A 27,434-nucleotide genomic window follows, 5' to 3' on the forward strand; every position below is an offset into this window, starting at 1 on the left:
CTGAAGGCGTCAGTAACAGAGACAGGAGAGGAAACTTGGTCAGATAAATGCCTGCACCCACTCGCATGATATTGAATACTCAGAAAATTTAAATAGACGCTCCAAAGGCCTCTCCTAACCGGAACATGGAGGCTGATGCATCAAGATGCACCACGTGTCCACTTCTTTACGGTCACCAGTTCTCAGCTTTCCATGACAGACGATCATGTCATGGAAGTGCTCATGTCCGCATCATCACCCACATCACTCTTCCCAAACCTTCGCCGTTTGCATTGGTTGGACGACCGAGAATACTTCTTTCCGCTATTGTGCACCTTCCTTGGGTCAACTATCACATCAATCCGGGTGGGCCTTCCATTAACATTATCCTCGCTTGCCCAACCTGCGTTGTTAGCTTCTCTCCCAAGTAAATGACCATCCATTCAGGAACTCGACGGTGTATGTGTCGGTGATTCTGCAGAAAGTGCAGATGCAACTCATAAAGTTCTATCGGGCTTGCGAGAGCTTTCCTGTCTTCACACAGGCACCCTCAGTCCACAAGAGTTTCTTCGCTTGGCTTCTTTACTGGCCCTCAAGTCTCTGTACTTCAGACTGAACACCCACGAAGTGCAATCCAACTCCACTCCAGCAATTATCCCCCAACTCGATCAAGTGCACCTCACTGTATCGATGCAATACATCACCGTTGCCGGACACTTTTTCGGAAGTATGCGTCTTACCTCCTGTCGATCAGCGACGGTGTACACCGATTATGATGACCTAAGCTATGATCCAGAAGTTTTGTATGATCCATTGCATATCCTCAACCTCATCGTCTCCCTCTCAGAGTGCCTTTCTCCTGCTCTTGAGAAACTTGACATCGAGCTTGAGTACGACCTCGCATTTATCAGAGGAGACATCGCCAATCGCAGCTATGCGCTTGGCTTTAACGTGGTTGCCCCGTTGCCGCAATTTAATCGCTTGAAAGAATTGCGGCTCAAGTGCATTTGTACTTCGGCCTATTAACGACGCCTCGCTCAAGACACTCGCATAATCATGGCCTCAGCTCGAGCTGTTCCACTTTGGAGGTGCAGCTGGTTGGCTAGTCTCGCCATCTATGACCTTCACAGCACTCGTCCATCTCATCCAACATTGCCTGCGCTTGCACGCCGTTCGAATGTCCTTTTACGCAACTCCGGTCGACTACGACAATAATCCCTTCTTTTTTGAAACCATTCCTAATGAGAAGATCACTATGCTTTCTGTGGTGATGTCTCCGATCAGCGGTCCCTGCGCCGTGGCCTATATGCTGCTTAGATTGCTGCCCAAGTTGGAGCGTGTTGATTTCTGCCGCTGGCTTCTTCGCGACGCACCCGTGCCACCACTATTTAAACAATCTGATGATGATTGGATTGTTGTGAATGAGATCCTGGCGGCTAAAAACAAAATTGGAAATGACAGACTCTGGACATATTGCGGATATGTGCTGCGAACGGGGCGAGCGCGTTTGACGAAGGTCGGGACGGAGCAGCGGATAGGCTACAACTCGTCCTTACAATTTGTAGATATTAGCTGACGTTGATTGTAAGCAATGTCTTGGGCATCATATGTTTCCAACCTGGATCTGAGCGTGGCACTAATCCTGACTCCGAGCTATGGATGTTGCTCTACCCGGGGTGGAGCTCGGATGGAGTTCGCACATGTAGCTGTGTCGGTGGTATTCATGCTCGTGCACCGCAAATATCTGTTCTAGAACAGAATTTATGCGAGTGCCACTCATCACGAGGTGGATCCAGCGAGGATCGAATAGGTAACAAGTGATAACATTTGATCATACATGTCTCTACGAATCTGGTATTTGGCCCGCTATCTGCAGTTGGAATGCACTTACCGTACCATGTACGGTGGATACATAAATTCATCTGAACCAGCTTCTAATTGAAAAATGAATTCATGTGAGCGATTTGGTGGCATGATGTGGATATGAACGATGGGATACATTTGTGGTATATCGTTGTTCTCGTCGCTCGACTCTCGGAGGGTTCGTGAGTTATTTGTTATTTGTTACAAGGATTCCCCTTCGGTCGGCTCTACGACAATATATAATTGTGTCCGCAGTAGCAACTCAGGAAATACTATATCAACATCGTCTCTGCAAATACTTAGAGAGTGTCTCTTCACGCTCTCAACCTTAACATCCATTAAATGTAGTTGCATATACGGGTCGCAGAGGAAATTGTTTGTAAGGAATGCAGGGGATGCAGTGGCTTTCAAATGTATTGAGAAGTTGGACTTTGAGGAAACGACGATACAGCACGACGATGCGCACGCGTGCGTTTCTGACCAATCCCATGTCTGCCGAGAGGTTACATACTCCAGGATGTAGTCGAGTGTGTATTCTGGTGCGTTCAACAAAAGTCTGTTCAGCTTCTTTCAGGCTGTCCGAACTAAAATAAGATTCTACATGGCTTGGTGAGTGCAATGTATGATTGATATCACTTGTGATACTTACGGGGATCGTCCGGGAGTTTGTCTGGAATTTTATCGTTGAAAATCCATCAATATCGACGTTGAGAAGGGAAAGGAATGCACGATCAAGACAGCTTTCAGCGTCTTCAAGAATTGGTGGGAAGAGGAAGTCAATTGTGTCGTCGAAGTTTGTGGTCCAATAACGCCGTGAAATGGAGCATTGCCATGGTACTGAGCAAAAAACCGTAAAATGGAGAACATGAACGTTTGAACATGCAACAACACAGCATGTCGCAGCAGACGGAAGGAGCTGTCGGAAAGAGACAGAACGCAACAACACAGCAAATCTGTCATAGCGCCAGAAATTCTTTTCATCAATCTGATACTTGCTAGGCTGCTTCCGTTTTGAAGACCGCGCCGTGAAATGAAGCAGAGGTCGTCATGGTGCTGAGCAAACTCGGAGCTGCAAACAGGAGACGGAGCATGGATGCGCAACAATACAGCATGTCGCAGCAGACGGAAAGAGCTGTCGGAACACAGCATGACGTGAACGCCATCGCCGGCGGGATCTCGTGCTTATATATGTTATAGATAGATAGAATAGATGTGGGGAGAGGGGATGGCGTACTTTATCTTTGCCGGAATTTCTCTTGCCCCGTTACTCTCAGTTCGTACGTCAAATCCCAAAACCGTGTCAAATAATACGCTCAACTCGCTTTATAGTAGTATTCCCAGAGACCAAGGGTCGCATAAGTTTTTTACGTACGCATGTCCCGTCGAACATGGCTGACGACGTTGTAAAGACCTTGCAAGAAACGGATGCTGCGTTTGGTGGTAGCAAACGACAACCTGCCGCAATTGCTATTACACCAACCTACGGCAACGATTTGGTAAGGGCTGTTAGGACCTAGGAGGGATTCTGGGGCGAATTTGCCCCGATACAAATTGAAATATATCACGTCGACCATGCGTCGCAGTTGAGGTTGCGACCGCCCCATGCGGGCGACTGGTGAGAACACAGTATAAGTGACATTGCATATTTTGGGCCAGACAATACTCGTCGTTCCTGTGCACGAAGAAGAGTTAATGTAAGCCAGTCGACTGGTATGGATAAAAAGTCGTACCTCCATGGTGACAACAAGCAATATTAAATCAAAATATGCAGCACGGTGTCGGTTTCCTTTCTATATTTATAAAGAGTTAAAATACATACAAAGTGAAACTACATTACAGACCTTGAAGACGAAATCCGACACGGACTAGTCCTCTAAAATCAACAACTAACGTCTCGTGGGTAGCTTGCGTTTGCGAAAGAGGCTTGTGGGCGCAGGAACCTCTAGAGAAGGGGAAACCACTTCCTCCTTTTTTACAGGTTCTGGTGGTATTTGAGGCTCTGATTCGATTTTGGCAGGAAGGACCTCTTCTTTAGCAGCTCCAAACTCCTCGAGTTTCACCTCTGGAACACCTTCTCCACTAGAGTGTGCCTTCACGTCGTCAGAGGCAGGTTCGTCAGCTGCCGGTTGAAACGCTGCGCGTTTCCATGCTATCTTCACCTTCGCATCGGCAGGTAGCGCGTCCTGAGCGTCCGCTTTCGTATCGTCAACAGCAGTCTTCGATGAAGCAGGTTGCGGTTCCGTCGACTCCTCTTTCTTCACTTTCAACTTGATAGGTATGAGTCCCGGGTCGTATAATTCTCCCAATCCAATGTCGACCGTCTTCTTCCTCAGCTTGAAAACACGCTCGTCCTCGATATCGTCCACCGGTGCTTCACGTTTCCTGTCACCCTCAGAAGACCCTGCCGTCTCTCCGTTTGCATCTTCTGACACGCTTGGAACCTCACTCCGTACCGGTGCAGAAGACGCCGATGTATAATTCTGAACGAACTGCCACTCTCCTGCGACACCCATCGTTTGCCTTATATCTGCTTCTGCCTTAGCTCGCTCCGCATCAGGATCAGCATATCCCAACGATGCAGCTGTTGAGTAGTTAGCATACGGATTGCTTGGTTTCGTTGGAGGCTTCTTCGGCGCAGGTGCTGCAGCGGGAGCATCACGTGAAGATGATCCGACTCCCCCAAGTCCAGCACCTACGTCTTGGGCATATGCCGCGGCTGCAGCCTGAAGTATAAGTGAGCGAATGAATCTGGAAACTGCATATTAACGTACTTTGCTAATCCTTTCCATCTCACGCTTCTCCTCGTCCCTATCCTTCACGGCTTTCTCGCCGGCCTTGTAGAGCCCGCGCACAAAGCGTTCGACATTGCCTTTATGGCGCATTCCATTCTCGTGGTGCTGCCTAGATGGGACATCGTCTGCTATATAAATGTTGCAGTATTTGCAGTGGTAACGTTTATGCGACACCCAGTATTCCGACATCGCGGTTGAGAGTGAAGTTGAAGTGACAAGACACCGTGTGACATCGCGTGACAAACCCTCCCCGATGAATCCGTCATCGCTATAACTTATTTTCCGCACGCATGCTTGGAGACAAGATTTAACTATATATTCGAATAATGATACACCTTCTATAATATCTGCTTGATCACGCGGTGAATATCCTCGTCAGCAGATATAAGGTTGAGCCAACGAGGCGCTGTGATTCAAATTTGAGTTCTTGTCCAATCAGGCGAGCATAGGATACACACCACTGAATTAGTGATCGCCGCAAACGAAAGGATAAACATTAGATATGCCTTCGTCCGCGATACGCCTGCGTCTGGATTGAAAGTGCCTGATGAATCGGAACCAGAGAGAATGACGAGCAACAGTACGCCCTGCCAGGAAGACATCTCATCAACACGTGGTCTAAATTTCGGTTCGACAGACTCACATTCGACAACACCCAAGCCAACAGTACCTATAAAATCTTAACCTCTAGTTCTTAAATCAATGGAATCAACTCACATTGGTTCTGACGTTGGCGTAGTAGTCGATAGCTGCCATCTCTCGCTCTCGCTCCGTATTTACATTACCCTTGTTTTTATTTGCGGGTTTCCGGTATTTCAGATTATCAATTGACTCCTCGTAGATACCGTTCACGTCTGCAGCTTCTGCAAGCATGGCAATGTCGACCTGAGAATGAGAGTCTTGTACTGCGGCACCGAGGTCCGCGTCTGGAACCGCATCTTGTTTCGTGCCCCATGATATCTAGGGCACCGTCAGATTATATACCCGACTAGTGCAGACTCTAACCTACATCATCGAGGTTTGAGAACGCGTATCTGTTGAATGTTAAGTGATTATTACGCTGACAGTCGAGTCAATGAAAGATGACATACATGCTCAAGATGTTCATGTATGTTGGACTCAGCAGCAGGTATTGCACGAAGCTGGTAAGCATATGCCATGGGTCGAACGCCAGGAGGCTGCTAAGTACATACACTGCGCAGATCGAAGTTGATCACAAGCAAAAGGACAGCGTAGCAAATGATACTCACCTCCGTAGGTTATCGCCACGCTCAGAAGGACCACGCCTCCACCGGCCTGGCTATATGCAGCTATACCACATAGCACAGATGCAATGATGAGGTACACCATCAGAACCGCGAGGAACAGCGAGGCTAGCAAGTATTTGCGATGAGCCCTGTCTAGATGTCAACATCAACATAGCTTGGACGTCGAAGGAAACATCTACGCTTTAGGCTTGTTCCCCATTGACAGGAGGAAACAAGCGATGATTATCGAAGCCAAAAAGTATTGAACTACGGCATTGAAATATTTGATGGAGGGCACACCAAAGGACTTGTCTTCTAACGACGAACTCAGGACAACCTGCGAAAATAACTCAATCTCTGTACCGATCATAAATGACCTTGAAACTGACGAAAAACAGGTAAAAGTTTCCCTGACACATATCAATCGACGTTTCATCTGGGCAACTATGAAATACTCACAATCCCAAACCATGAAAATACCATGTTGATGATATTATAAACGGTCTCGATCATGAGAGTCACCTTCCGACTGAAACTGTGCCCAGACTGCATAATTTGCCCTACGTGTGCCACAGCATATACTGCTGCAAAAAATGAGCCATTTAGCCATCGCCGGCGCTGGCTGATGAACTCTGGTAGCGCATCTGGCACGTCGGTTTCACCAATGGCACCCTTGACATATTTCAACACCCTGTTGAAACCAACCAGTTAGGAGTGCAAAGCTGTGGCAGATTGAGCGTTACCAGTTCGAATTTGCTTTCGCTATGAGCTCAAAACAAAGGATACGCTGGGGGTTGAAACAATCTCAGCACATAGTATCATCCGGAAACAGGGAGACATACATCTTCTGCAAGATCTGCGTTCGAACATTAGAGAAGTTTGTAAAAGAAGCCCGATGCAAAGACATACACATGTTTGATGTGAATATGTCGGTGTCGTGGCCATGAAGGACTTCGCCTTTAAAATAAGAAGCTAAAGGACCTGTTCCGTCCTTGTTATTTGCTAAGGCAATATACCTATGAAAAGCTATAAGATGGGCATCACTGATAACTGGCGACTCCAGTATACCTATAAGCAGAGAAAGCGCCAGGCTATGGTTATCAGTTACATCATTCACGGTAGACTCGGCACATCAGCATACCAGGACACTGATGTAACCGAACATGCTTTCCGTTGGCTTGTCCAAAATATTGCTAAGCTTGTACTCGAAATTTTGAGCCGCGACTGGGAAGATACTAGATGTCAAGAAGCAACATTGTCAAATGAAAGAAGTCAAACCTAGAGGATTCAGCAGGTATTGCCAGTTCTTGCCCTTGTATACTGCGATCTCACCACAAGCACCACCAACATTTGAGTTGACGTCAAATGTTTTCCACAACCGATATATACTGTTATTGCCTGGGCGTGTTCCGACGTCGAGCAACACGCAGATATTAGGCTGAGGATACAGTGAGTTTCACACTGTATTTAATGAAACCATCGCTTACCTGTAACATGGGTGCAAAGGCGTTGAAGAACCATCGATGACTATTGATCTTTTTCTGGTTCTTCTCCTTCATGCAAAACATAATTTGCGTTGGCACGATGCCCTTATCTGGATACTTGAAGTGAAGGTTCGGATCCAATGCAAAGGAAGTCGTGTACTCGAATAGATGCGCGGTGACTTCCTTGTCGTTAACTTTGTTCTTCATATGATCTCCAGGCTGGTAAACTCCAAGGAGCGTCAAACAGTCAAGCACACGCGGGTGGACCTTCTTGCGGCCATCCGCTACAATACAGACGACAACCTGGAGGGTATGAGAAGGGTGAAGCAGCATGGGACAACGGGATGATCACCTTTTTCCAGGCATCAGGTCCCCATGTCTGGGAATTCTTGCGCGAGCCAAGATGCGCTATATTGCGCATCACTCCATACAAGGTCCTACAAAAGAGGACCTCGTCTTCCTGTAATAACAGGTTTAAAAAGTAGATGTCTAAACCGTCCTTGAACTCACGTTATACATGGTGATAACAATAAATAATTCAGTTGTGCGGCCATTCTCGTTCTGTCGTAGAAAGAACTTCTCTTTCTCGAAATCGTCAGGATCACAAGTGACCGCTGTATACCGCGTCTTAGTCATCTCTGGCTCCCCTCTGTAGGGGAGGACAAGCTTTGGAGGCACATTGAGGTCTACGACGAGATTGCCATTTGTCAGTTGCACCCGTTTCTTCTTCAGGCGTCTACGAACGCGCCCGACGGGTGCAGGTCCAAAGTGACGGGTCTCAACAGGCGTCTCTGATTCCTGATATCCAACTGAAGCATCAGGTGTCTTTTCGCCATCATCATAGTACTCTTCGGTGCCGGGAACGTCAGCATACTGCGAGATATCATACTCGTCATTGTACGCTGTCTTCTCGTCTTCGTAAGGGTCATGCTCGCGAGCTTGAGAGTATCCTGTATAATGAGTATTGTTGTTGGAATCAAGGTTGTAATCTTCATCCATGAACGGAGTGGGCGATCGTGATCTCGGGGGACGGTAGGAGGAGCGGGTGAAGTTACCAGATGCATATGCTTCCGTGTCGTGCTGGAAATGATCGACGGAGCTGTTAAATTCAGGGGATTTCCCCGTGCCATAATTCGAATAGATAGTGGGGGTAGAGCTGAAAGGAGTGGCGACGAGGTGTTCGTGTGATGTATTCGATTGTGGTTGAGGGAGTCCTCGTGCGGGGGACAGTTGAGTGTAAGGGGCTTGCTGATGGAGGTGTGTGATAGTGTGATGGTCTGAGAAAGGGTCATGACCCTGCGAAGATGTAGGTTCATCAGCTGTATACGACTCCTCAAGATCTAATGTTTCTCCGGTCATTATCGTTGGAAGTAGCTGCCCTGGTTGATACCTTTCTGGAGGCGGACGAGAATCAGAAGAGAGAGGTCCGTCTGATGTCGCACTTTGCTCAAAGCATGCTTCACTGGTTTCGCACACGATCAGAATGTGACTCCGTAGTACGACGCTAGGACATTACCTGTTTGCAGATTCGTGCGAACCGACTGAATGGCGAATGAGGGTTTCATCCACTTGTTGATTAATGGATGCATATGACGCGTCCACACTACGGCATATGCATCAATATGTTCTTCGTTTGTTAGTGCACTGAGCACTCACGAGTTGTTTGGATTTATGAGTGGTCGTTGATGACCGGCATCCCCGGTGACGCTCGGTACTGGTTTACGAGAGGTTGCGCGTTTCATTCCTGGCGTCTTATGTGGTCGTTGAGCTGTTAAATCAAAATGCGTGCTGCGGTGCAAATGTTCAAGGACAATGTAACAAGATGTAACGTGCCTGTGACAGGTTCGTGTCGCGTCTTGGTCACGTGCTCGCAAGTAAGCTGCGTGCCACAAAAATAGGTTTCATTAAATCAGTGAGCCTTGAAAAACAACCATATCCATCTGAGTCCTGAATATGAATCACAATTACCCCGCTGCTTGCAGATCCTGATACATGCTCGCGTGGATAGAGCTTCACGATGTCAACAAATATCGTACTTTTGTTGCCGGCACTGGATTATAGTGCTCATCCGAGTCCGAATTGACACACGATTAAACTTTGTCGTCCCCGACTCATAGATGCTTTTCTATGCTCTTCTGTGCACCGTCACCATCTTTCACCAGGATATGAATCCTTTCTCAGGGCCAGCTACCTTGGTTCTCAACTCGTTATGAGCACTCAGCTTTCAGGATTCTGCTTCACGGACGTCACCCGGTGTACTTGTAAGTGAATCAATCACCTTCCTGCTCACTCACAGTCCCATAATCTGTCCGAATTGATGGACACCTCGCCGTGAGGTTGTGTGAGACCTGACTTCAATATGCTGTCGACATCTATAAAGACACGCCCCCATCTTACCAAAAACCCCAGACTCCCAATTTCTACCACTTCAAAATACGTCGTTCAGAATTAAAGAAAATCGTGAATCCGCTCGGTTTGGCACAATCTCGATGACCTCTCGGATGAGGTGCAGGACTTAGACCAGGGGCTCATTTCGGATCAAAATGTTCTGCTGTACTCACACAACTCGACTATGTTGCACAAGAATTGGACAACGTTGCGCGCCACCTGGATCATGTTGGACATGAGATCAAAGTCTTCAGGCTACGGACAGCTATTGTGTTGATTTGCCTTCATCGCACACTGTTTATGCGCTGGTTATCGGGTAAGATCATTGTTAGGAGCAGTAGTGTGCTCACCTTGCATAGGACTCCTATCAGAAGATCGATGAGGCCAAGACACACCTCTGCGAATTACTAGAAAAGTTCCTTGCACGACTGAGTTTCCCTGCATGACGTTTGAAGCGATGCTGTGCGGTTGATAAGGGTTCTAGTACTTTGATAGCGGCTTGATTCTTTCGGAAGTTCACTACAATATACGTTGGATTCTACCTTAGAGTGTCCAGCTATTAGTATGAGTACAAGCCCAAGATCGTGACAAAGCAGCTATTAGCGGCCTGGACATTAATTCGTTTCTTGCTTCTTTACCATTACTTTACCACCCTCAGAGTTCAAGTGCTCAAGCCTCAAACGCTGGCCATCCTTATCTGAACTTCAGATTCTAGTTCCCATATTCCTACGAGGGTCACTCCTTGTCCCACTTTGCATGGAATCAGTGGTACTCCTACTACCACACCCCGGCACACACTACTCCTCCGACCTACGCTCGTCTATATGGCTCCTTACTGGGTGCAGCGCAACCATACCGATTTATCACTCGCAGTGGAGAACTTCAGATTGTCATCAAGTCACCCTACTCGAGGATTTCCTGCGGGTGTGCGGGTGGCCGATCAACGAGCTCTTCAGGCAGACTTCTATCAACACAAATCCGCCGAAGCTTACCAAATGTCCTTAGAGCTTTTCGAGAGACATTTGATGACAAGATCGTCGATCATCCGATGCAGTGCAAAGATGCTTCTACCTTTCATGATGCCAGAGAACTCACCGTAGATGCAGCATCTTGTGCCTTGTGCCGTCATAATTCACAAAAGGCTATCGAATCCTTGGAGCAGGGCTGTGACCAGCGGTGGTCGCTGATACCTCGAGTTCACGAGTCCAAATCTAGCTCACAAGTTCTCAGAGCTCAGCAAGAGAGTAGCGGAGACTGACAACGCGATGGAACGACACGGTGACCAGAATCTGCGATCTTCAGGGTTTCTCGCGATTCCTGTTTCCACTATCGTATCAAGAGTTGCAAGCGGCAGTGCCTCATGACCTAGCCATGTCCTCATCGCGAGTTGGTACTAGTGCAGTGCTATCATCGTCCCGACGTCAGGACAGCCTCACCACGTGCCCTTCCTATCTTCTCACTCGGAGATCTCGAGAAGCTCAAAGATGACTTCACGAAGCTATACGACACTCAGCTATTATAGCCCCAACGGAGCCAAGGACGGAGTTGATAACACTCTTGCGGATTATATGGGACGAGTTCATCTACCCATCGTCAACATACTCCAGCGTGATCTGAAGTTGCGATCTCGCCCTTGAATCTGGCTGTTTAACAGCAGCCTTCACTTCCATTCCCCTCACCCATCTCGAATGAAGCCAGATCGCTCTGTGCGGGAAGCCAATTATGTCTGCTCTTACACGCCCACACTCTCGGCTCTGATCAGGGCGTGAACAGGCGATGAAGGCGCGTGTGACTCCATTCTTCGCAGCAATCGGGTGAGGTCAACCGGGCGCGGGGTAAGGCACGACGCTTGCCGCTGTCGACAAGCTTAAGCTTGTTCTCCCCAACGTCAAGTACCAATATGTCTGGTGGCGATCCAGGTGCACTGGAAGCTTTGCGAAGCAACACTTGGGTACACATCGCTTGTCACGGAAAGCAGGACCGCGAGCAGTCATGATGTTTCGCCATGAAAGACAAATCTCTCACGTTGCTTGAGAATTCAGGATATCCTTGCCCTACATGACAATGGTGAGACAAAATATATATTGCGTAATAAAGAAAACTGCTTCTGCCTCTACGAAAGACGTTTCACTTTGTCTTGCAAGCGCCTTTGCTGCAAAGCGAAGTTCCGCCGAAGCTAGTGCACCAGGCTTTGTGCATGGCTCAAATTTGTCACCAGCTTGCGTGCATCCACCCAATCGACGGACGATGGTACTTGGCAGATAAGAAGCAGGTGAATCCATAAAGAGATCCGTAGCACAAGGGCCATGACCCTCAGGAAAAGGACGTGTAAGGACTTTCTAATGTTGTTTGTACATGTATGTTTTGCGCGCCACTCCCTCGCTTCAGAGTTGACACGACGATTAATATTCAACGCATAACTCATGCATCGGGCTCTGCTTATTTCCGAAATCCTCTCGGAGATATTTGCGCATGTAAATGGGAATCTGGGCTCACTTGAAGCGCTTGCCAGGTCATGCAAAGCTTTCCACGAGCCCGCGATGGATTTGCTTTGGGCTGATTTGGATGGGATAATACCACTGCTAGGCTGTGTACCGAGGTTACATCAATTGATATATACTAGTTCAAAGGTCAGTCTGGACTAGTCGTACTTCTTCCCGTTTATTGGCTCACTGAGCTTCCAAAAAGCCGCTTACCTGGGACTGGTCTGAAGGCGTGGAACCATTATCTGAGCATGAAGCCCATCAATTTCTGCATCACGCCGCCCGTGTGCGCTCATTATGTATATCATGCAGCGAGGGTCTTCACCTTTTCGCAGTGCTCCCCATCGAGACATGCATGTTTCCGAGACTATTGTCACTGGCCTTTATAGTTCGACGTCTTCAACATAAATACTTGTATCTCTTTCTGTCTCCTACGCTGCGCTGTTGTGTCCTATCGGTCATTAATCCGGAATTGAAATTTCTTGCAACTCGCTGTGCTGCTTTAGAGCACTTATCTGTCAAGATTCCTGAATGGGAGCGGCAGTCAGCAGATGATCGAATCCTTCTGTCTGACAGTGTCCGTTTGTGCAAGCGGCTCATAACTCTGTCCTGTCTACCTCTCGACTGGGCAGCATGGAAGCACCTCTCCGACCTCCCTAGCCTTCTCAAAGTGTCAGTCCGTGAACCGCGCAGTGCTTCTCGTTGGTCACTAAACCGGGATATCGTCAATTTCGCGCCTTTCCTCAACATCACGACTCTTTCTTTCAATGTAAACACGGCTGCGTACGCTATCACAGTCATGCAACACTCAGAATTCCCCTCGCTTAAAGAGTTTGAGATGGTTGCCGACGTTTTGCCTTGCGCAGAGGCTGAGCAACTCTGTCGTGCGCTATCCCAGTGCAAAGCAAAAGAGACCCTTGAACACATTAGCATAGCCTCCCATGTTCCAAGAGTCCAGGAGCCCACATGCGACTCTTTGACAGCGGTTACACAACTTCTTTGTTTCACCCATCTCCGGACTGTGCGACTCAATCTGCATTACTGCATCCACATTGACAACGACCTTCTTTTTGAAGTTATGTCAAGTTGGCCGCACATCCGCTCGCTGGAATTAGTGGACTCGCAGATGCCACCTGCAGTTACATTCCGCGGACTGTTTGCAGCACTCCCCCTGTGTCCCCACTTGCATACGCTGCGCATATTAATGGACGCCGTAAATATCGATATCGATCCTGCAGCCGAGACATTTCAACATACCACCCTACAAAAATTGGACTTGACCCAGTCTGATGTAGCAGATGCAGAAGCTGTCGCTCGCATCATCTTTTTCGTCCTCCCTTGCGTCGACCGAATTCTAACCCGGCGAGACCACTGGAACGCCAGCATGGTCTTCCAGAAGGAATGGGACGAGGTCAACAAGCATCTCTATTATCTTAAATCTTCTGCGGTTATTTAATTGGTGACGATATCACAGCAACAGTCGCGAAGTCCTGAGTGTGGGAGACACTCATATTCGGGGAATCTGTCTTCTGCCCAAAATGCGCTATGTTTCAACGTTGCGCCGAAGTACATGACAATGCGCCCATGTGTTAAGTATGACTTGTTAACTAGCTAATAGACCTACTGTTTCCGTCACTACAGATCTGTGGCGAGCACAACATCATGATGTGCACAGCCGCATCGGCTGCATCATCGGTCCAGTGGCGCTCGCTTTTCCTAATTTATAGAGGGGCCTTGACATCAGGTGGCATGCAGAAATTAATTACTGGGTCGCGGTTTTGAATGCAAAGATCAAGTGTTTTCATTTCAAGAAGTGTGCATGAGTGCGACAGAGAATTTCTGCCAGGACTTGGGTTGGTGGTTGGCAGGTCCGTCGTCTAACAACCGCAAACATCTCTGAAATCCAGGTGCAAAAATTATGGCGGTAGGCATCGTCTATCATGATCATGGGTACTTTAATCGCCGTCGGCACTGAGCACTGGACCGTTGAACCGGAACGCGACTCCTCACTCCGCGAACTCGATAATGATTGAAGCAGAACAATATGATCATTCTCGAAGCCTATACTACCTTGAAGAACGACCAGTACTACCTGGTGCAAGCACGGTGTGAACCAATCACAAGATAGTCATTAGCATCAAAGCTGGTTACTTTATGTAATCCCCTCCATCCGACAACATCGTGGACATTAAATTAATCAGACAATATATATATACTCCCATCTCTGGTCACCTTGTCGCCAAGCGTTCGTATTCTTCCGGTTCGCAGTAACATGGTACGACAACGTAACATGTTCATCATTGGACTCGAAGACTCAGCTTTGGCAGGAATATCCTCAAAGTCGACCAGGTAGCCCATTAAACGTGTCCTGCGCTTCTTATCGATGCTCCGGGAGAACGACGCGTCCAGCATTTGGCTTAAATCTTTGGATATCCTACGCGACGATGATTGCTTGATGCTTGGACTCTCTTTGTGTGACTCCTTAATATCCAATGCGACGGCGTGGTTCCCCTTACCGTTTGGGACGGTGGATCTTGCTTTTTTGTCTTTACTGACAGGTCTTGCGGGCCCAGGTTCCAGCGCTTCGTCCGCCACAACTTTTCTGCGTTTGTGAGAAGCGAGTGGAGACGAAGATGTGGGCGACGCCCGTCTTCTTTTGTGCGTCTCGGATGTCTTGTCAAGCACTTCTGTAGCCTTCCCTTTACCCTTCCAAGAGTTCATGAAACTGGGTGCCTTCCAAGCCTCTGCATCATGTGAAGGGACCCGACTTGTTGGTTCGCCTGGAGGTGGCGAGGTTGTTCGTATGATGGAGGGTATGACTTCGGACTGGGATAGTGAAAGACTAGGGGAACCAGAAAACAAGGAATGCATAGACGAATTGGAGGGCTGTGGTGAAGTGTCCCTTATGGGTTTGTATTCATCCAATTGGTCTTCGGGTGCTGGTGAGGGTGTAGTATGCACAACAGCGGGGATTTCGACATCATTGACCGCGTCAACATCCATCATATCAGGATCTTCAGCCGTCGATTGTTGTGGGACATGATGCGTATCTGGATTGGTGTCGGACGGCTGATGATCGCCGTGGCCAAGTCCCTCATGAACGTCCCAGCCGATGACACCTGAAGAAGCACGATCATCGCCCCAATGACTCTCGAGTTGGTCACCTGGAAGCATCAGCGAAGCTCCACGACCTGTGCTCGAGACGCCCTGTTTGACGGCAGCGGGTGTCGACGTCGGTCCTGGCTTGAATTCTTGCGTCAGCTGGGATGGAAACGGGGGTCGATGTGGCTGTGATTGGGAGAGCAGTTGTGATGGAGGTTCCGATTGTGGTTGAGATTGAGACTGAGATTGAGTGCCCGAAGTATCAGAATTGGGGACGAGAATCTGAGTTGGACCTGAGTGATCGGTAGGTAACGCCGGCACACCAGGGTGAGGAACTCTTCGTTTTATGTTTCTACGAATGGGTAAAGGAAATGAGGAAGGTAGCGCAAGAATGGGGGACGAATCTGAAGGGGATGGAGGAAGAATTGGCCGTCTGATGCGCTGCGCGGGTGTGGGCGGGCGAAGGGGCGAAGTAGTAGGAGGTGTGGAGGGTTCGTGGAGGGGACCGTTTTCCTCCGCCGAAGCTTCTCGGTTTGCGTGGTCATTTGGAAGATGATCAACTCCGTCGTGAGCTGGAGATGGCAATACTCCAGCAGGGCTTCCAGGCGCAGATGAAGGCCATTCTGAGATTCTTGGTGTAGTCTGCTCATTTATGTCTCGCTCAGGTGTACGTAGGCGCGGCGGGGTACAGGGTTGGGACCTTGCGACTGTATTTCGGTCAACGCTCCTGCTGATACATTTTGGTTGTGATATGGGGTCATCAACGATCACAGTATCAGGAGGTACACGCTCTTCGACAGGCAGCTGTCCCATTTGAGGTTGTTCTACGCGTAAATTAAGCTCACGAGAAATGTATTAAGCTGCACACGTACCACCGGCGAGCGTTTGCACTTTGTCATCAATGGGAGGCTTCATTGTACATGTCCAGAGGTCTTTCTCGGCACACTGATAAACACGGTTCAATGAACGAATTTTCATGAATTCCATATGCTTACCGCGAAGCGCTTGCGATATTCCCTCACCAGATCGGCCCTTCGGACAGGACATTCTGGCGCGATATGGGGTGGATTACGTTCTGGTTCCCGAGCCTGAAGTGCGGGAGGTGCTTCCACATGGTTGATGGCTGGGCAGACTTCTTGGAGTTGTGAATCTGCTGCATTTTGTTTACCACGCTTCAAGACATCCCTGTTGCATTTCAGAAAGTGCTCGTGCAAAAATTTATTGACACTTACCCACCATTGCCACCTTGTCGGAGTCCGCGAACCCATGCCTTCACCTGAGAGTTCATTTCAACGTCCTGCGGGGAGCCGAAAACGCCTAGACCAGAGCCAACAAACTTAACAACACCAGCTTCTAGAGCTATATGACAATCCTCGCTCAAATTCGAACGATTGTTCCCAACGGGAATTCGTACGAAGATGGGGCGAAATTGCCCTATGAAAAAGATGGCGTGTTTTGCTTCTGTCAGCCTGCGACCTTGCAAATCCCTGCAGCAATACGTCAAACAGCAGTTAACAAGATCCAAGCATGAAACTCACTTCATATATTGCAACACAGCGTCTTTAGTGAAACGCACGGGAATACTGTATTCCTTGTCGGACACTCTCCCCCATATTGCTGCGTCTGGGTTGTATGTTAAAAACTGCAGCGGTCAGTACTGAGCATAGAGAATGAGTAGAAGTACTTACTTCGAGTATTTGAACTCTCTTGTTCTTGCTAGGTGAAATGGCTTCGATAGGGACATCAGTAAATGACTTTCCACATAATTCGGCGATTTTGATGATGTACTGCGATATCCATTGGGTAGGAATGGAGTCGGACATCACGGCGCGAAGGGTGAAAGCGGATGTCCTCTGGGCTCCTAGGGGAAATTGACTGAACAACACAACGCGGTATGTCACGCGTGTTGTCACTTCTTCATTTTAAATTAGTCACGTCGCGTCACGGTGCCCACAATCATGATGGCCACTGCCTTTGACATTATACTTCTTGGTAAGTACTCCGATCTCTAATAGTACCTTTTCTTTTGTTTACAGAACTCCTCGGCCTGTGATTCTATGGTAGGTAACATTGATCTTGTGATCTTGCTTGCGAGGCACGATCTAGCCGCAAATTTCTCAGCGGTCAGCCGGAGCCTGGGTCCAGTGACATTCCTCCTTTCCGAGCGTCTAACAGAATCCAACACTGACCCAAGAATACCTTTCGCCGCTGTTCAGCTGATCTTGTTGACACTGACTGGCTCTAGCAGCTGCTATGTCATGAAATGGCAGTATTTTTAATAGCACATAAGAAGTTTGTCACCGTGAGTGACTCGGAGTGTCTTCATCACTCTCCCGGCCACGTTCACCATGTACGGTGGTCACTATTCTGCCTTTAATATCCGGATTATTTTGATTTTGACCCTTGGAAGTCTCACATACGGCTATGCTTTCAGTGTCATCTCCAATACCTTTGGACAGCCTGGTTTTCTTCAGTACTTCTGTCTCTCTGGCAATGCCTCATATACAAACAAAATCGAAGGCTCAATAAGCGGCTTATTCTCTGCTGGTGGCATTCTTGGAGCCCTCACAGTTGGCTACATGTGCGACAAGCACGGTCGTAAGATTACTATGAACACCGCTGCTCTGATTTGCATCATTGGCGGAGCCCTTCAAGCAGGCTCAATTAATGTTGCCATGCTTCTCGTAGCACGCTTCATCACTGGATGTGGAATTGGAATGATGGTTGTTCTCATACCTATTTTCCAGGCAGAAATCTCCCCTCCCTCCTCCCGTGGCCTTCTTGTCGGCCAACATGGTATTTATTGTTTTATCACCCAAACCAATCATCTGACTATGATACAAGGGGCTTGGATCGTTTTCGGATATGCGATTGCAAGCTGGGTTGGTGTTGGGACGTTCTATTCTTCCGATCTCAGTTTTCAGTGGCGCTTCCCTCTTGCTCTCCAATGTGTCTTTCCCCTTGGCTTGTTCTGCTGCAGTCCATGGGTTCCCGAATCCCCGCGTTGGTGTAAGCTGAATTATTGTGTATTTAGGATTCCTCAGCTGATGAATTCATCAAGTACTCATGCAAGGGCGCCATGCAGAAAGTTGGGATATTATCTCTCGCCTTCATGTCGACGGAAGTATTGTGGACACGAACAAGGTTTCATATGCCCAAAAAGAATTCCATCAGATGGTAAAACAAGTAGAAATGGACTCGCATGCATGGATCGCTGGAGGTGGTACCCGTCAGATGTATAGCAAGGCATCGTACCGTAAAAGGATGATGATTGGGTTCTTCACACAATATGCTGCCCAAGCCACTGGTGCAATGGTTGTCTCAAGTACCTCCAATGTTATTCTCCGTCTTATCAGCAAACTGATCAACGCGGAACAGACTACATGGTCAATTTGTATAATGACTTGGGCTTTAATGGAGGATTGGTCTTGATCCTCGGCGCACTGTATGTCACTGTTGCAACGATGGCGAACTTCCTTGCGTCCTTCCTCATGGATCTCATTGGACGAGTGCGCCTCCTCAGTACGTTTTGTTTCATTTTTACCTATCGTTTTCTTATACGCCGGTACAGTCATCGGAATGATTGGATGCATGATCACTCTTAGCCTGGAATGCGCTATGGAGGCCGAATACATGGGCACCAATAACCGCGTAGGAAACTCTCTTGGGGTGTTCTTCATCTTTTGCTTCATCTTCTTCTATGCGGGAGGCATCGATGCGACTTCATATGTGTACTGCTCTGAGATCTTCCCCACACACATCCGCTCGCAGGGAATGGCGTTCTCAATGATCGGCACGTTCCTTTCGACTGTAGTATTCCTTGAAGCAGGGCCAACTGCACTCTCCACCATCAGATGGTACTATTACGTGATGTTTATCTGCTTGACTGCGGTTCATGTCATGATTATATGGCGACATTTCCCCGAGGTAAGCCTACCGCGCTCGATTTCTGTACCGCTAGGCTGTTTGACGACATTGAAATAGACGAAGGGGCTTTCGCTTGAAGAAATCAACATGAGGTTTGGGGATGAAGTGGCAGTTCACTTCTCAGCAGCAGGAGATAACTCGTCAAAAAATTATGAATCAAACACCCCTGAAGAGAAGGAAGGCATCTAACACAGAGGGTGCTTAGTGCGGCCAGGTAGTACTGGCAACTTATGCAAAGTCTAGCGGTTCTTTCAATCTTGACGTTGACATATTGGAACAACGCAAATTAAATCAGGTCGTGTTATTTGCTGCGTGCTTGATATATCCAGCTCGAAAGGGGGTTTTTCCATCAGTGGTGCTTCTTACAGTGTCAGGTAACGGTGACGAAATGGATGTAACCTGCGCCGGATAGTGCGCCCTGAACACCAGCAAGTGAGCGATAGGCCGGGTGTCCGCGATGATACACGAGCACCCATGGGATTGTAACCATAGTTGCCACTAGCCTAAATCTTACTCCCTTCGACAAATATTAGATGGAAGAGGTCAGTGATAAGAAGTGTAACGGAATACTGCGTAACGTCATCCAATAACAATATTTGCCGCGCTATAAGGCCACCCAGTTCCAAGGAAACGCGAAAAACAGGGTGGGCAACGGCCATGCATAAGCATAATATTATGGTCTTCGAAGCCTCGAGGCTGGCCCCTGTCGTGACTCCCTTCGTAAAAATTGCCCAACTGGAAGTGAATACGAACACAGGCAGTGTTGTATACTTAAATAATCCGTTGTACCCACTAGTAATCGATATCATACTGCATGAATGCATGGCCTGTATCCACTATGATTGCCGAATTAGTAGGTAGGACGTAAGGCGAGTACTGCATCGACAACCCTTTGCAATGAAGACCTCATGAACGGACTGACACGGTGATGGCCTTGTTACTTGTCTCTGAGCCCCTCGGTAGAGTTCAGATCAGTATACCCAGGGATGTGACAAGATGATAGATCAATGTAATAACAGCAATTTGATCAATCTAGAACTGCGTATTTCCTCAGGCTTTCTGGTATAGCATCTCCTAGCTCTTTCGACTCTAGCCATTTCTTGGAGAACAAACGGCTCTGGTATCGATATGCGCCGTCGCACAGTACAGTTACAACTTTGGAACCTGATAGATAGAATTGAGCTTTAACATGGGCAATGAAATGTAGTTGTAGTTGACTTACCCTTGCCTAGCTTTTGAGCAAGTTCTACGGCTGCGACGACATTCAGCGCCGAGGAAGCGCCTAGGTACAAGCCTTCACTATCAAGAAGCTGATACACCATAGATATTGACTTCTCGTCCGATATGTGCAGAGCTCCCGACAGGTCATTGACAAAAATGCCCAGGTTATTTGTGATACGGCCTTGACCAATACCTGTGGTTGCAGAATAGAACGTTCAGCCATGTCGACTCGTGGTAGATTGAAAAAGTCTAACCTTCTGTGATGGAACTTCCGCCACGCTCAATGAGCTTTCCACCAGAAGAGACATATTTGTACAAGACACTGCCAGGCGGATCGGCGAGCCATATCTGCGTCTTGGGGTTCTTCTCCTTCAGATACTTGCCAACTCCAGCCAGAGTGCCACCAGTACCAGTTGAGCATACAAAACCATCGATGTCACCCTTCGTCTGTTCCCATATTTCGGGTCCAGTAGAGATATAGTGTGCGTACGCATTGGCGGTATTATCGAATTGGTCTGTCCATATGGCATTCTCCAGCTTTTCAGCATACTCCTTCGCCTGGTGATTATAGTTCAATGGATTCTCGTAGGGAACTGCAGGTACTGGGTGCACTTCGGCACCGAGCATGCTGAGAAGGTCAATCTTCTCTTGGCTCTGAGTACCAAAGCGTTAGTAAAGGAGAAAGTAGCCAAGTAGTTTACTCGACTTCACCTGAGTGTTAGGCATGAATATAACACATTTGTAACCCTTGGCTCTACAAACGTGAGCAAGACCAATACCAGTGTTGCCTGCAGTACCCTCAACAACAGTTCCGCCGGGTTTTATGCTGTGTACATACTCGACGTTAATGTTTGTTGCGCTATGTGCTACTCCCACTCACCGACCCTTCTCCTCCGCATCCAGAACTATGCCGACAGCAGCACGGTCTTTAATGCTGCCTCCAGGATTTTGGAATTCGGCCTTCCCATATATCTTGCTTCCTGTCTGCTCCGAGAGCGTCTTAAGATAGATCTGACCATGGTGTTAGAGAGGAATCCACTGTCTTCTCAATCGTGCGGTGACCTCCTCACCAATGGTGTATTTCCCACTGCACCGGTAAAACCGTCAACAGCAATGTTGCTCGTCGCAAATCCTCTAGTCTGCTGTACAATAGCCCGTCGCAAAACCGATAGCATGATAATTCAAAAAGAAAAACAATGATGCAAGAAGTGGAGTACACTAGTACTTACTCCCATGAGGCGGAGCGAGCACGACATTTAGAGGTCATCATGTGTCAATGTTCCTGGGTATTACAATGAAACTCGGCAAATAAATTTAATTATATCCGGGTTATCGATATCTTCATTGCTCGCTATGCCCATATGGCGAATTATACGGTAATCATGTATGAAGAGGAATGTATCGTCACATCAAAGAGCAAAACCATCCATTAAGATGCAGAGATAAGAACACCCGAAGAACAGAAAAGCGCTCAGATGTATCTAGAACCGAGCAAGAAAAAAATGCAGGGTTGAATGAAGAAGACAAGTTCAGACTTAGAATAGGTCTGTCATACATGCAGAGTCGTGCAGGCCATAATAGAGAGCATAACGTGGTTGTCAACGAGACGAAGACAGTTGTATCGAAGTAGGGTGGTATTGGCGGGGGTATCAGAGTTTTGCGTATTCTGCTGCATCGTTCATGGCTGACGTTTCTTCACGTTCTGGTTCAGCCACTGAAGGCCTTCAAACAATCCTTCACCCGTCGTGGCACAACTGCGGTACATGGGGTAAGTAACGTTCTCCTGGAGTGAACGGAATGCTGACCTTGGGTGGACATACCAAGAACGATCCCGCATGCGGTGGAGACCCAATTTTTCTGTCACCTCGGCGGGTGACATAGCTAGAAAATAAATGAGCCTTTATCCAAAAGCATATAAACGACTCGCTGTACCTCCGGGAAGATCCTGTTTGTTCGAAAAAACGAGCAGTAGACATTCCTTCATCTCTCGATCACTCAGTATGCGATGCAATTCTTGTTTTGCTTCATCGATTCTCTCTCGGTCCTGGCTATCGACGACGAACACAAGCCCTTGAGTGCCTGTGTAATAATGTCTCCACAGCGGTCGGATCTTATCCTGGCCTCCAACATCCCAGACATTGAACTTCACATTCTTGTAGGTGACGGTCTCCACGTTGAAGCCGACTAAACGCGCACCATGAGTGTTCGAGTTGATCCATAGTACACGGGTACTTACCCGTAGGTATGGTGGTCACAGACTGGTTCAATTTGAGTTTGTAAAGAATAGCTGCGACAAAATGTTTTCAGCATGGCAAGGGAACAACGAAGTCAGCTCACTTGTCTTTCCCGCGGCGTCAAGGCCAAGCATCAGCAACCTCATCTCCTTGTTCCCAAACAACCTGCCTGTTAGACATGCCGTTCAGCGGAATTACACACGATAGACATCATTTCGACTACGCCCAAAACAAAACACTCACCGAGTGCTTTTGACAAGTTAGCTCCCATGATGATATATAGATTCAAAGGTAAAGAGCGACAGAGGCGGGTTTAGTGCCACAAGCAATGGTTCAGAGACTGAAAGTAGGTAAACCAGGAAAAGTAACGCTCCAAGTAAACACACGCCATTTCAGACCCCGAACACCTCCTAATTGGCTTCCTTGTACAACCACCGCTTCGAGTGATGAAATGAAGAACCGCTTCTGATACACACTATATTTCTAGTTTTGCTCGTGCTTCTTGACCGGAAATGAGGAAGAACTTCAAAATAAGGGCCACGTAGCCATGGGACCACGGCCAGTGTAACGACACACGGGATTATCAATAGTACAATATTAATGCAAGAGTCCAGACCAGTGAATACATACAGGATGGGTATATCCTACTAAATCATGAAAAGAAATCTAACCCGCAGCAACTCCTGGTGATGGCTTCTGACTCTGGCTGAACACCTTTAGCCACCCATCTCCCATGTCAGAACGCAGGGCTTGCATCCGCGCTCGATAGAGCTCTGCATCTCGTATCTGACTCTGACTCTGACCCTCGTCTGGTGGATCAAACACCGTGCTCACTCTTCGGTGGCCCGACTTGCCATTCGTTGAATGTGGACGTAGTATACGAACAGTGGCAGACGATGAGCGTAGCGAGCTCGCAGGGTCAACAGAGATCCCTGGCACTACTACAGTGCCTCCCTTATTCGAGGAATAGGATTGTCCATCTAAAGCACTGTAAGTCTAGTGAGTGACAAATATCTAAAGAAGCGCCTCACCTGTTCCATCCACGGGGCTCAGGTCGACGATGCGCTTGACCTTCCGTTTTCTCTTCCCTGCAACAGCACCTGTTAGCGGAGAAGAACCATGAGACGGCGACGAGGGTCCAGATCGCGGAGTGCCCGTGGCATCATGCGTCACTGTCGAAGAGGGTGCCATCGCCTTTGGACTGCCTACTGGTACGACAGGTGGGGAGGGGAGAGTCTCAACCGTGTTTATTGACAACGGCTGGTCAGACAGTGATGCACTGAGACTGCGTTTCTCATAAAACCCTGGTGATGCCCCATCAAGCTTAATGTTCTTGTCCTCCTTCAGGAAGAGATCAAAGCATGCGGTGCGATAGTTGTCCTCGTACTCGGTGAGCGGGTTTCCTTCAATCCATACCTCCGCGATGTTGGGTAATGTGGCCAATCGCCCAATCTCAGCGCTCTCTTCTATGTGGTTGGAGCGCAAGTCGACGCGCTCCAGCGCCATTAGACGCTCTAAGCCACAAATAGATTCAAGCCGATTGCGGGAGAGATTGATGTTGAGAACTTGGCCAAGGTGCGTGTAGATACCAAGAACTGAATCGATCATGTTATCGGAGAGGTTGAGGGAGACGAGGTTGTGGAGTGTGGCAATACCATGCGGCACAGACACGAGGAGGTTAGACGATAGGTCGAGATAGCTAAGTGAGGTGAGGTATGGTAACGGGTCGGTGGGAAGAAAAGTGAGAGCATTATCTGCTAGCGACAAGTGCTTCAATAATGACCATTTATAGGGCGAGAGGGGAGCGCCGGGTGAAGGCACGGGAGGGGTTAAATCGTCTTCATCGTCCTCAGGAACGGACTCAGGTAGGCGAGTACTCTGGAAAGAGCGTTGTGAACGAGGTATGCGTCTGCTTCTCGAGTCGCTCGTGGTACCATCTCTCCGAGCCTGGTCATCTAATACGGCACCAATGAAGATATCAGTGACGTCCTCCAGGCCACTGCGTTGGACTGTTAAACTCCGCAGACTTTCTGCCAGCCTATCCCACCCAAGTAATGTCCGCGGGTCTATGTCGACGCACTCCAAGGTCTGAATATTCTTGAATGCGTCAAGTGGGAGTGCATTCTGATTGGGTGGTTCATCTGCGAGCTCGGCGATGACTTTCGGACCCGGTGCCGTGATAGATAGAGCAGGGAGCTTTGTAAAAGAACTGTAAATATACTTGAGCTCTTCGTCGATGGTTTGCGGCTCCTGTCTTCCCCACCACCCTACTCCAAGTGACAAACCAGATACGGCTGAAAGGGACGAGCGAAATGACGCAAGAGACAGCGAGTCGGAATTGTCGGAATTAGGGTACAAATCGATGTGTGTATAATGCATCGGCTTTGAGGGATTGTCGACCCTCACGTCTAATGTCCCAATGTCAATTCCGAGCGCCTCTAAGCGCATAAGGATGTAAAATAGCCTATGGGTGTCAATAGTGAATGTGACAGGTTTCGGAGGAGGGGCAGGGGGTGGCGTTTGTGAATCATAAGAAAACCAGCCAGCGAGATTGAAGACAGAGGTGTTATTAGAAGAGTGCCGACGCTGTATACGCCTTCGTCGGACGAAACCAGCTTCTGCTAGTCCCATCTCATTGTCTCTGATGAATGTTGCGATTCCGCGCAGATAATCATCGCCTGGCTGTGGTTCCATGATGACGGGGCAGTCAATAGAAAAATAGGCCTGCAGGCAGCCAGGCAGCCTAAGCTTATTATGTGTGTCCTAACCACAAGGGAAACGTCGAGTAGGACCTCGCACACCCATTCTGTGACATGACGTCGTGACAACATATCATCACGAAGTGTGACAAGATTAAAACGCGTCAGTTCTGCCCTTGAAGCTCAGATCACCATCGGTAAGACATCGACAAGCTCAAAGACAAATTCGTAATCGTAGTTGTATCAGATTATTGCCCATCATGAAGTTAACGATAAAGACGCTCCAGCAGAAGATGTTCCAGGTGTGTAACGTTACCTGTTGTCTTTAACAATCCCTTATGTGAGCAAAAGCTCGAAGCCGAGGGGTCAGAGACCATCGCAGATTTGAAGCAAAAGATATCCAACACACAGGGCCACTCTGTAGAGAGCCAAAAGCTCATCTTTTCCGGTACGGTCTTACAGTCATTTTACAGTATCACAGTGTTCATCCGGTATCGTAGGCAAGATTCTTACAGATGACAAGACGGTTGCATCGTGCGAGATCAAGGAAAAGGACTTTTTGGTATTGATGGTTTCAAAGGTTTGCAGTGATTTCTATCTGTTTCAGATGTCAAGTTCACCGTGATCTTCAGTCTAAACCTCAACCACCCCCGGTAATTGCCTCGACATCGACGCCACAGCCTGAGGCTGCTGCACCCGCCCCGGCTCCGGCACCAGCAGCACCTCAAGTTCTAGCACCAGCTCCCGCAGCACCAGCACCAGCTCCTGTTGCGCCATCTGTCCCTTCTGCTGCCCCCGCAGCAGCACCTGTAACAGCTGACGGCAGCTTTTTGACTGGAGAAGCGCTCCAGTCGACAATCAATAATATGGTTGAGATGGGCTTTGAACGCGAACAAGTCACTCGCGCTCTGAGAGCCAGTTTTAATAACCCTGATCGTGCCGTCGAATACTTGATGACGGTAGTTTGATGTCACTCGTTTTATTTGTCTGATACTAATTTAAACCACAGGGCATTCCTGCGCACCTCATGCATGAAGCAGCGGGCCCTGCTGCGCGACCAGCGCAGACGGGGGGTGTAGCACCTACTACTCCCGCCGCATCCGCACCCACATCTGCTGCACCCGCAGCCCAGCCTGCTCCAGTTGCCCCAACTGGCCAACCCCAGAATTTGTTTCAAGTTAGTACCCTGATTTCTTTTTCAATCGGACTCTCATCAACGTAAGCGTAGCTTGCACAGCAACAACAACAACAGCCTGGTAGCAGAGGTACGGCAACCGCCGGTGCGGGAGCTGGAGTTGGTGAAATTGATCTGGAGGCCCTTCGAAACCACCCCCAGTTTCAGCAATTGCGTCAGCTAGTCCAGACCAACCCGAATCTGCTTGCGCCATTGGTTCAGCAAATTATGGAGCAGAATCCACACCTTGGACAACTATTTGAAAGTAACCCTGAAGCATTAATGCAATTACTCAATGGGGGTGATGAAGGTGAAGGCGATGGTGCCGTGCCACCCGGCGCACAAGTAATACATATTACGCCGGAGGAGCAGGCTGCGATTGGTCGGGTAAGTTCGTCCACACGCATCCTGGACTCGTGCTTATTGTACGTGGCGATAGTTGGAGGCTTTGGGTTTCTCGCGCCAGAAAGCTGCTGAGGCATATCTGGCATGCGATAAGAATGAGGAACTTGCAGCCAATTACTTATTCGAGACCGGTTTTGATGACGAGGAGGACCAATGATGTGTGAAGTTCTTTGCATTATTGTAGTTCGTGTATATACTCAAGGCTGAGTCAAGTTAGCAACTGGATGGAGTTGTGACCCTGCACCAAAGTAAAATTAATTTGTGATTTATTTATTATTGAAGTTCATACGGAATGCTTTCACCTCGGCTTAGTAGGTCTTGAGTTGACTGATTTTATCTCACAGGATCCGGGTAATCGGAGTCATATGCCAATAGGCGTTTCTCGTATATACCCTAGCCTTGCCTGTTAAACCTCAGGCCTCAGTCAGATAGCATT

The 27,434-nt window shown here is 48.3% G+C and overlaps 11 protein-coding genes across 11 annotated transcripts; 4 read left to right on the forward strand and 7 right to left on the reverse strand.

Moving 5' to 3' along the window:
• Positions 1-113: 113 nt before the first annotated feature.
• On the forward strand, positions 114-1,569 carry DFJ58DRAFT_912518 (uncharacterized protein). Its single transcript, XM_041395277.1, has 3 exons — positions 114-345; positions 427-930; positions 1,046-1,569. Exons 1-3 carry the CDS (start codon positions 136-138, stop codon positions 1,553-1,555), a joined length of 1,224 nt encoding a protein of 407 aa, XP_041246390.1. The 5' UTR covers positions 114-135; the 3' UTR covers positions 1,556-1,569.
• An 847-nt stretch (positions 1,570-2,416) lies between these two features.
• DFJ58DRAFT_230969 (uncharacterized protein) lies at positions 2,417-3,124 on the reverse strand. Its single transcript, XM_041379364.1, has 2 exons — positions 2,492-3,124; positions 2,417-2,439 (listed from the first exon to the last, which is right to left on the reverse strand). Exon 1 carries the CDS (start codon positions 2,989-2,991, stop codon positions 2,521-2,523), a length of 471 nt encoding a protein of 156 aa, XP_041246391.1. The 5' UTR covers positions 2,992-3,124; the 3' UTR covers positions 2,417-2,439; positions 2,492-2,520.
• Positions 3,125-3,616: 492 nt separating this feature from the next.
• On the reverse strand, positions 3,617-4,853 carry DFJ58DRAFT_230961 (uncharacterized protein). Its single transcript, XM_041379363.1, has 2 exons — positions 4,614-4,853; positions 3,617-4,565 (listed from the first exon to the last, which is right to left on the reverse strand). Exons 1-2 carry the CDS (start codon positions 4,821-4,823, stop codon positions 3,729-3,731), a joined length of 1,047 nt encoding a protein of 348 aa, XP_041246392.1. The 5' UTR covers positions 4,824-4,853; the 3' UTR covers positions 3,617-3,728.
• Positions 4,854-4,888: 35 nt separating this feature from the next.
• DFJ58DRAFT_231000 (glycosyltransferase family 2 protein) lies at positions 4,889-9,173 on the reverse strand. Its single transcript, XM_041379365.1, has 20 exons — positions 8,882-9,173; positions 7,876-8,827; positions 7,718-7,825; positions 7,369-7,668; positions 7,160-7,319; positions 7,023-7,105; positions 6,950-6,972; positions 6,791-6,897; positions 6,724-6,737; positions 6,625-6,668; positions 6,341-6,572; positions 6,271-6,291; positions 6,082-6,218; positions 5,885-6,030; positions 5,726-5,828; positions 5,644-5,668; positions 5,352-5,594; positions 5,278-5,304; positions 5,093-5,221; positions 4,889-5,040 (listed from the first exon to the last, which is right to left on the reverse strand). The coding sequence occupies exons 2-20, from the start codon at positions 8,722-8,724 to the stop codon at positions 4,990-4,992; spliced, it is 2,802 nt and encodes a 933-aa protein (XP_041246393.1). The 5' UTR covers positions 8,725-8,827; positions 8,882-9,173; the 3' UTR covers positions 4,889-4,989.
• A 2,959-nt stretch (positions 9,174-12,132) lies between these two features.
• Positions 12,133-13,825, forward strand: DFJ58DRAFT_231017 (uncharacterized protein). Its single transcript, XM_041379366.1, has 2 exons — positions 12,133-12,383; positions 12,442-13,825. Exons 1-2 carry the CDS (start codon positions 12,177-12,179, stop codon positions 13,690-13,692), a joined length of 1,458 nt encoding a protein of 485 aa, XP_041246394.1. The 5' UTR covers positions 12,133-12,176; the 3' UTR covers positions 13,693-13,825.
• A 513-nt stretch (positions 13,826-14,338) lies between these two features.
• DFJ58DRAFT_912521 (uncharacterized protein) lies at positions 14,339-17,226 on the reverse strand. Its single transcript, XM_041395278.1, has 6 exons — positions 17,027-17,226; positions 16,877-16,980; positions 16,571-16,825; positions 16,334-16,523; positions 16,211-16,283; positions 14,339-16,162 (listed from the first exon to the last, which is right to left on the reverse strand). The coding sequence occupies exons 1-6, from the start codon at positions 17,159-17,161 to the stop codon at positions 14,430-14,432; spliced, it is 2,490 nt and encodes an 829-aa protein (XP_041246395.1). The 5' UTR covers positions 17,162-17,226; the 3' UTR covers positions 14,339-14,429.
• A 75-nt stretch (positions 17,227-17,301) lies between these two features.
• DFJ58DRAFT_775412 (general substrate transporter) lies at positions 17,302-19,552 on the forward strand. Its single transcript, XM_041389435.1, has 6 exons — positions 17,302-18,134; positions 18,183-18,347; positions 18,400-18,663; positions 18,717-18,860; positions 18,910-19,265; positions 19,323-19,552. The coding sequence occupies exons 1-6, from the start codon at positions 17,687-17,689 to the stop codon at positions 19,452-19,454; spliced, it is 1,509 nt and encodes a 502-aa protein (XP_041246396.1). The 5' UTR covers positions 17,302-17,686; the 3' UTR covers positions 19,455-19,552.
• A 539-nt stretch (positions 19,553-20,091) lies between these two features.
• On the reverse strand, positions 20,092-21,748 carry DFJ58DRAFT_700403 (pyridoxal phosphate-dependent enzyme beta subunit). Its single transcript, XM_041383573.1, has 6 exons — positions 21,557-21,748; positions 21,367-21,497; positions 21,198-21,312; positions 20,741-21,140; positions 20,488-20,679; positions 20,092-20,429 (listed from the first exon to the last, which is right to left on the reverse strand). The coding sequence occupies exons 1-6, from the start codon at positions 21,659-21,661 to the stop codon at positions 20,293-20,295; spliced, it is 1,080 nt and encodes a 359-aa protein (XP_041246397.1). The 5' UTR covers positions 21,662-21,748; the 3' UTR covers positions 20,092-20,292.
• DFJ58DRAFT_775417 (ADP-ribosylation factor family-domain-containing protein) lies at positions 21,749-23,089 on the reverse strand. The gene is made up of 6 exons (XM_041389436.1): positions 22,964-23,089; positions 22,824-22,889; positions 22,723-22,773; positions 22,419-22,670; positions 22,292-22,367; positions 21,749-22,240 (listed from the first exon to the last, which is right to left on the reverse strand). Exons 1-6 carry the CDS (start codon positions 22,989-22,991, stop codon positions 22,165-22,167), a joined length of 549 nt encoding a protein of 182 aa, XP_041246398.1. The 5' UTR covers positions 22,992-23,089; the 3' UTR covers positions 21,749-22,164.
• A 188-nt stretch (positions 23,090-23,277) lies between these two features.
• On the reverse strand, positions 23,278-25,510 carry DFJ58DRAFT_681137 (uncharacterized protein). The gene is made up of 2 exons (XM_041383216.1): positions 23,752-25,510; positions 23,278-23,700 (listed from the first exon to the last, which is right to left on the reverse strand). Exons 1-2 carry the CDS (start codon positions 25,412-25,414, stop codon positions 23,387-23,389), a joined length of 1,977 nt encoding a protein of 658 aa, XP_041246399.1. The 5' UTR covers positions 25,415-25,510; the 3' UTR covers positions 23,278-23,386.
• Positions 25,511-25,589: 79 nt separating this feature from the next.
• Positions 25,590-27,303, forward strand: DFJ58DRAFT_775421 (uncharacterized protein). Its single transcript, XM_041389437.1, has 8 exons — positions 25,590-25,616; positions 25,667-25,721; positions 25,771-25,867; positions 25,920-25,999; positions 26,052-26,378; positions 26,429-26,596; positions 26,648-26,980; positions 27,033-27,303. The coding sequence occupies exons 2-8, from the start codon at positions 25,680-25,682 to the stop codon at positions 27,153-27,155; spliced, it is 1,170 nt and encodes a 389-aa protein (XP_041246400.1). The 5' UTR covers positions 25,590-25,616; positions 25,667-25,679; the 3' UTR covers positions 27,156-27,303.
• The last annotated feature ends 131 nt before the right edge of the window (positions 27,304-27,434 follow it).

The sequence above is a fragment of the Suillus subalutaceus genome (genome assembly GCF_016647625.1).
Source record: "Suillus subalutaceus strain FC151 chromosome Unknown DFJ58scaffold_26, whole genome shotgun sequence".
NCBI classification, from domain to species: domain Eukaryota; kingdom Fungi; phylum Basidiomycota; class Agaricomycetes; order Boletales; family Suillaceae; genus Suillus; species Suillus subalutaceus.

Coding starts and splice junctions, on each gene's coding strand:
- DFJ58DRAFT_912518 (XM_041395277.1), top strand. CDS start 136: ATGCATCAAGATGCACCACGTGTCCACTTCTTTACGGTCACCAGTTCT. Junction 346..426: donor CAACTATCACATCAATCCGG/GTGGGCCTTCCA, acceptor CCATCCATTCAG/GAACTCGACGGTGTATGTGT. Junction 931..1,045: donor GCTATGCGCTTGGCTTTAAC/GTGGTTGCCCCG, acceptor TCATGGCCTCAG/CTCGAGCTGTTCCACTTTGG.
- DFJ58DRAFT_230969 (XM_041379364.1), bottom strand. CDS start 2,991: ATGCTGTGTTCCGACAGCTCTTTCCGTCTGCTGCGACATGCTGTATTG.
- DFJ58DRAFT_230961 (XM_041379363.1), bottom strand. CDS start 4,823: ATGTCGGAATACTGGGTGTCGCATAAACGTTACCACTGCAAATACTGC. Junction 4,566..4,613: donor AGATGGAAAGGATTAGCAAA/GTACGTTAATAT, acceptor CTTATACTTCAG/GCTGCAGCCGCGGCATATGC.
- DFJ58DRAFT_231000 (XM_041379365.1), bottom strand. CDS start 8,724: ATGACCGGAGAAACATTAGATCTTGAGGAGTCGTATACAGCTGATGAA. Junction 7,320..7,368: donor CCTTTGCACCCATGTTACAG/GTAAGCGATGGT, acceptor CTGTATCCTCAG/CCTAATATCTGCGTGTTGCT. Junction 7,106..7,159: donor ATACCTGCTGAATCCTCTAG/GTTTGACTTCTT, acceptor GTATCTTCCCAG/TCGCGGCTCAAAATTTCGAG.
- DFJ58DRAFT_231017 (XM_041379366.1), top strand. CDS start 12,177: ATGCATCGGGCTCTGCTTATTTCCGAAATCCTCTCGGAGATATTTGCG. Junction 12,384..12,441: donor TGATATATACTAGTTCAAAG/GTCAGTCTGGAC, acceptor GCTTCCAAAAAG/CCGCTTACCTGGGACTGGTC.
- DFJ58DRAFT_912521 (XM_041395278.1), bottom strand. CDS start 17,161: ATGTCCGACTCCATTCCTACCCAATGGATATCGCAGTACATCATCAAA. Junction 16,981..17,026: donor AGAGAGTTCAAATACTCGAA/GTAAGTACTTCT, acceptor TGACCGCTGCAG/TTTTTAACATACAACCCAGA. Junction 16,284..16,333: donor AATATCGCAAGCGCTTCGCG/GTAAGCATATGG, acceptor CGTGTTTATCAG/TGTGCCGAGAAAGACCTCTG.
- DFJ58DRAFT_775412 (XM_041389435.1), top strand. CDS start 17,687: ATGTACGGTGGTCACTATTCTGCCTTTAATATCCGGATTATTTTGATT. Junction 18,664..18,716: donor TGGTGCAATGGTTGTCTCAA/GTACCTCCAATG, acceptor AACGCGGAACAG/ACTACATGGTCAATTTGTAT. Junction 19,266..19,322: donor TATGGCGACATTTCCCCGAG/GTAAGCCTACCG, acceptor ACATTGAAATAG/ACGAAGGGGCTTTCGCTTGA.
- DFJ58DRAFT_700403 (XM_041383573.1), bottom strand. CDS start 21,661: ATGCTATCGGTTTTGCGACGGGCTATTGTACAGCAGACTAGAGGATTT. Junction 21,498..21,556: donor CAGTGGGAAATACACCATTG/GTGAGGAGGTCA, acceptor CACCATGGTCAG/ATCTATCTTAAGACGCTCTC. Junction 21,313..21,366: donor GATGCGGAGGAGAAGGGTCG/GTGAGTGGGAGT, acceptor GTATGTACACAG/CATAAAACCCGGCGGAACTG.
- DFJ58DRAFT_775417 (XM_041389436.1), bottom strand. CDS start 22,991: ATGGGAGCTAACTTGTCAAAAGCACTCG. Junction 22,774..22,823: donor TGACGCCGCGGGAAAGACAA/GTGAGCTGACTT, acceptor ATTTTGTCGCAG/CTATTCTTTACAAACTCAAA. Junction 22,241..22,291: donor TCTTGGTATGTCCACCCAAG/GTCAGCATTCCG, acceptor CATGTACCGCAG/TTGTGCCACGACGGGTGAAG.
- DFJ58DRAFT_681137 (XM_041383216.1), bottom strand. CDS start 25,414: ATGGAACCACAGCCAGGCGATGATTATCTGCGCGGAATCGCAACATTC. Junction 23,701..23,751: donor GAGCCCCGTGGATGGAACAG/GTGAGGCGCTTC, acceptor ACAGTGCTTTAG/ATGGACAATCCTATTCCTCG.
- DFJ58DRAFT_775421 (XM_041389437.1), top strand. CDS start 25,680: ATGAAGTTAACGATAAAGACGCTCCAGCAGAAGATGTTCCAG. Junction 26,379..26,428: donor CCGTCGAATACTTGATGACG/GTAGTTTGATGT, acceptor TTTAAACCACAG/GGCATTCCTGCGCACCTCAT. Junction 26,981..27,032: donor AGCAGGCTGCGATTGGTCGG/GTAAGTTCGTCC, acceptor ACGTGGCGATAG/TTGGAGGCTTTGGGTTTCTC.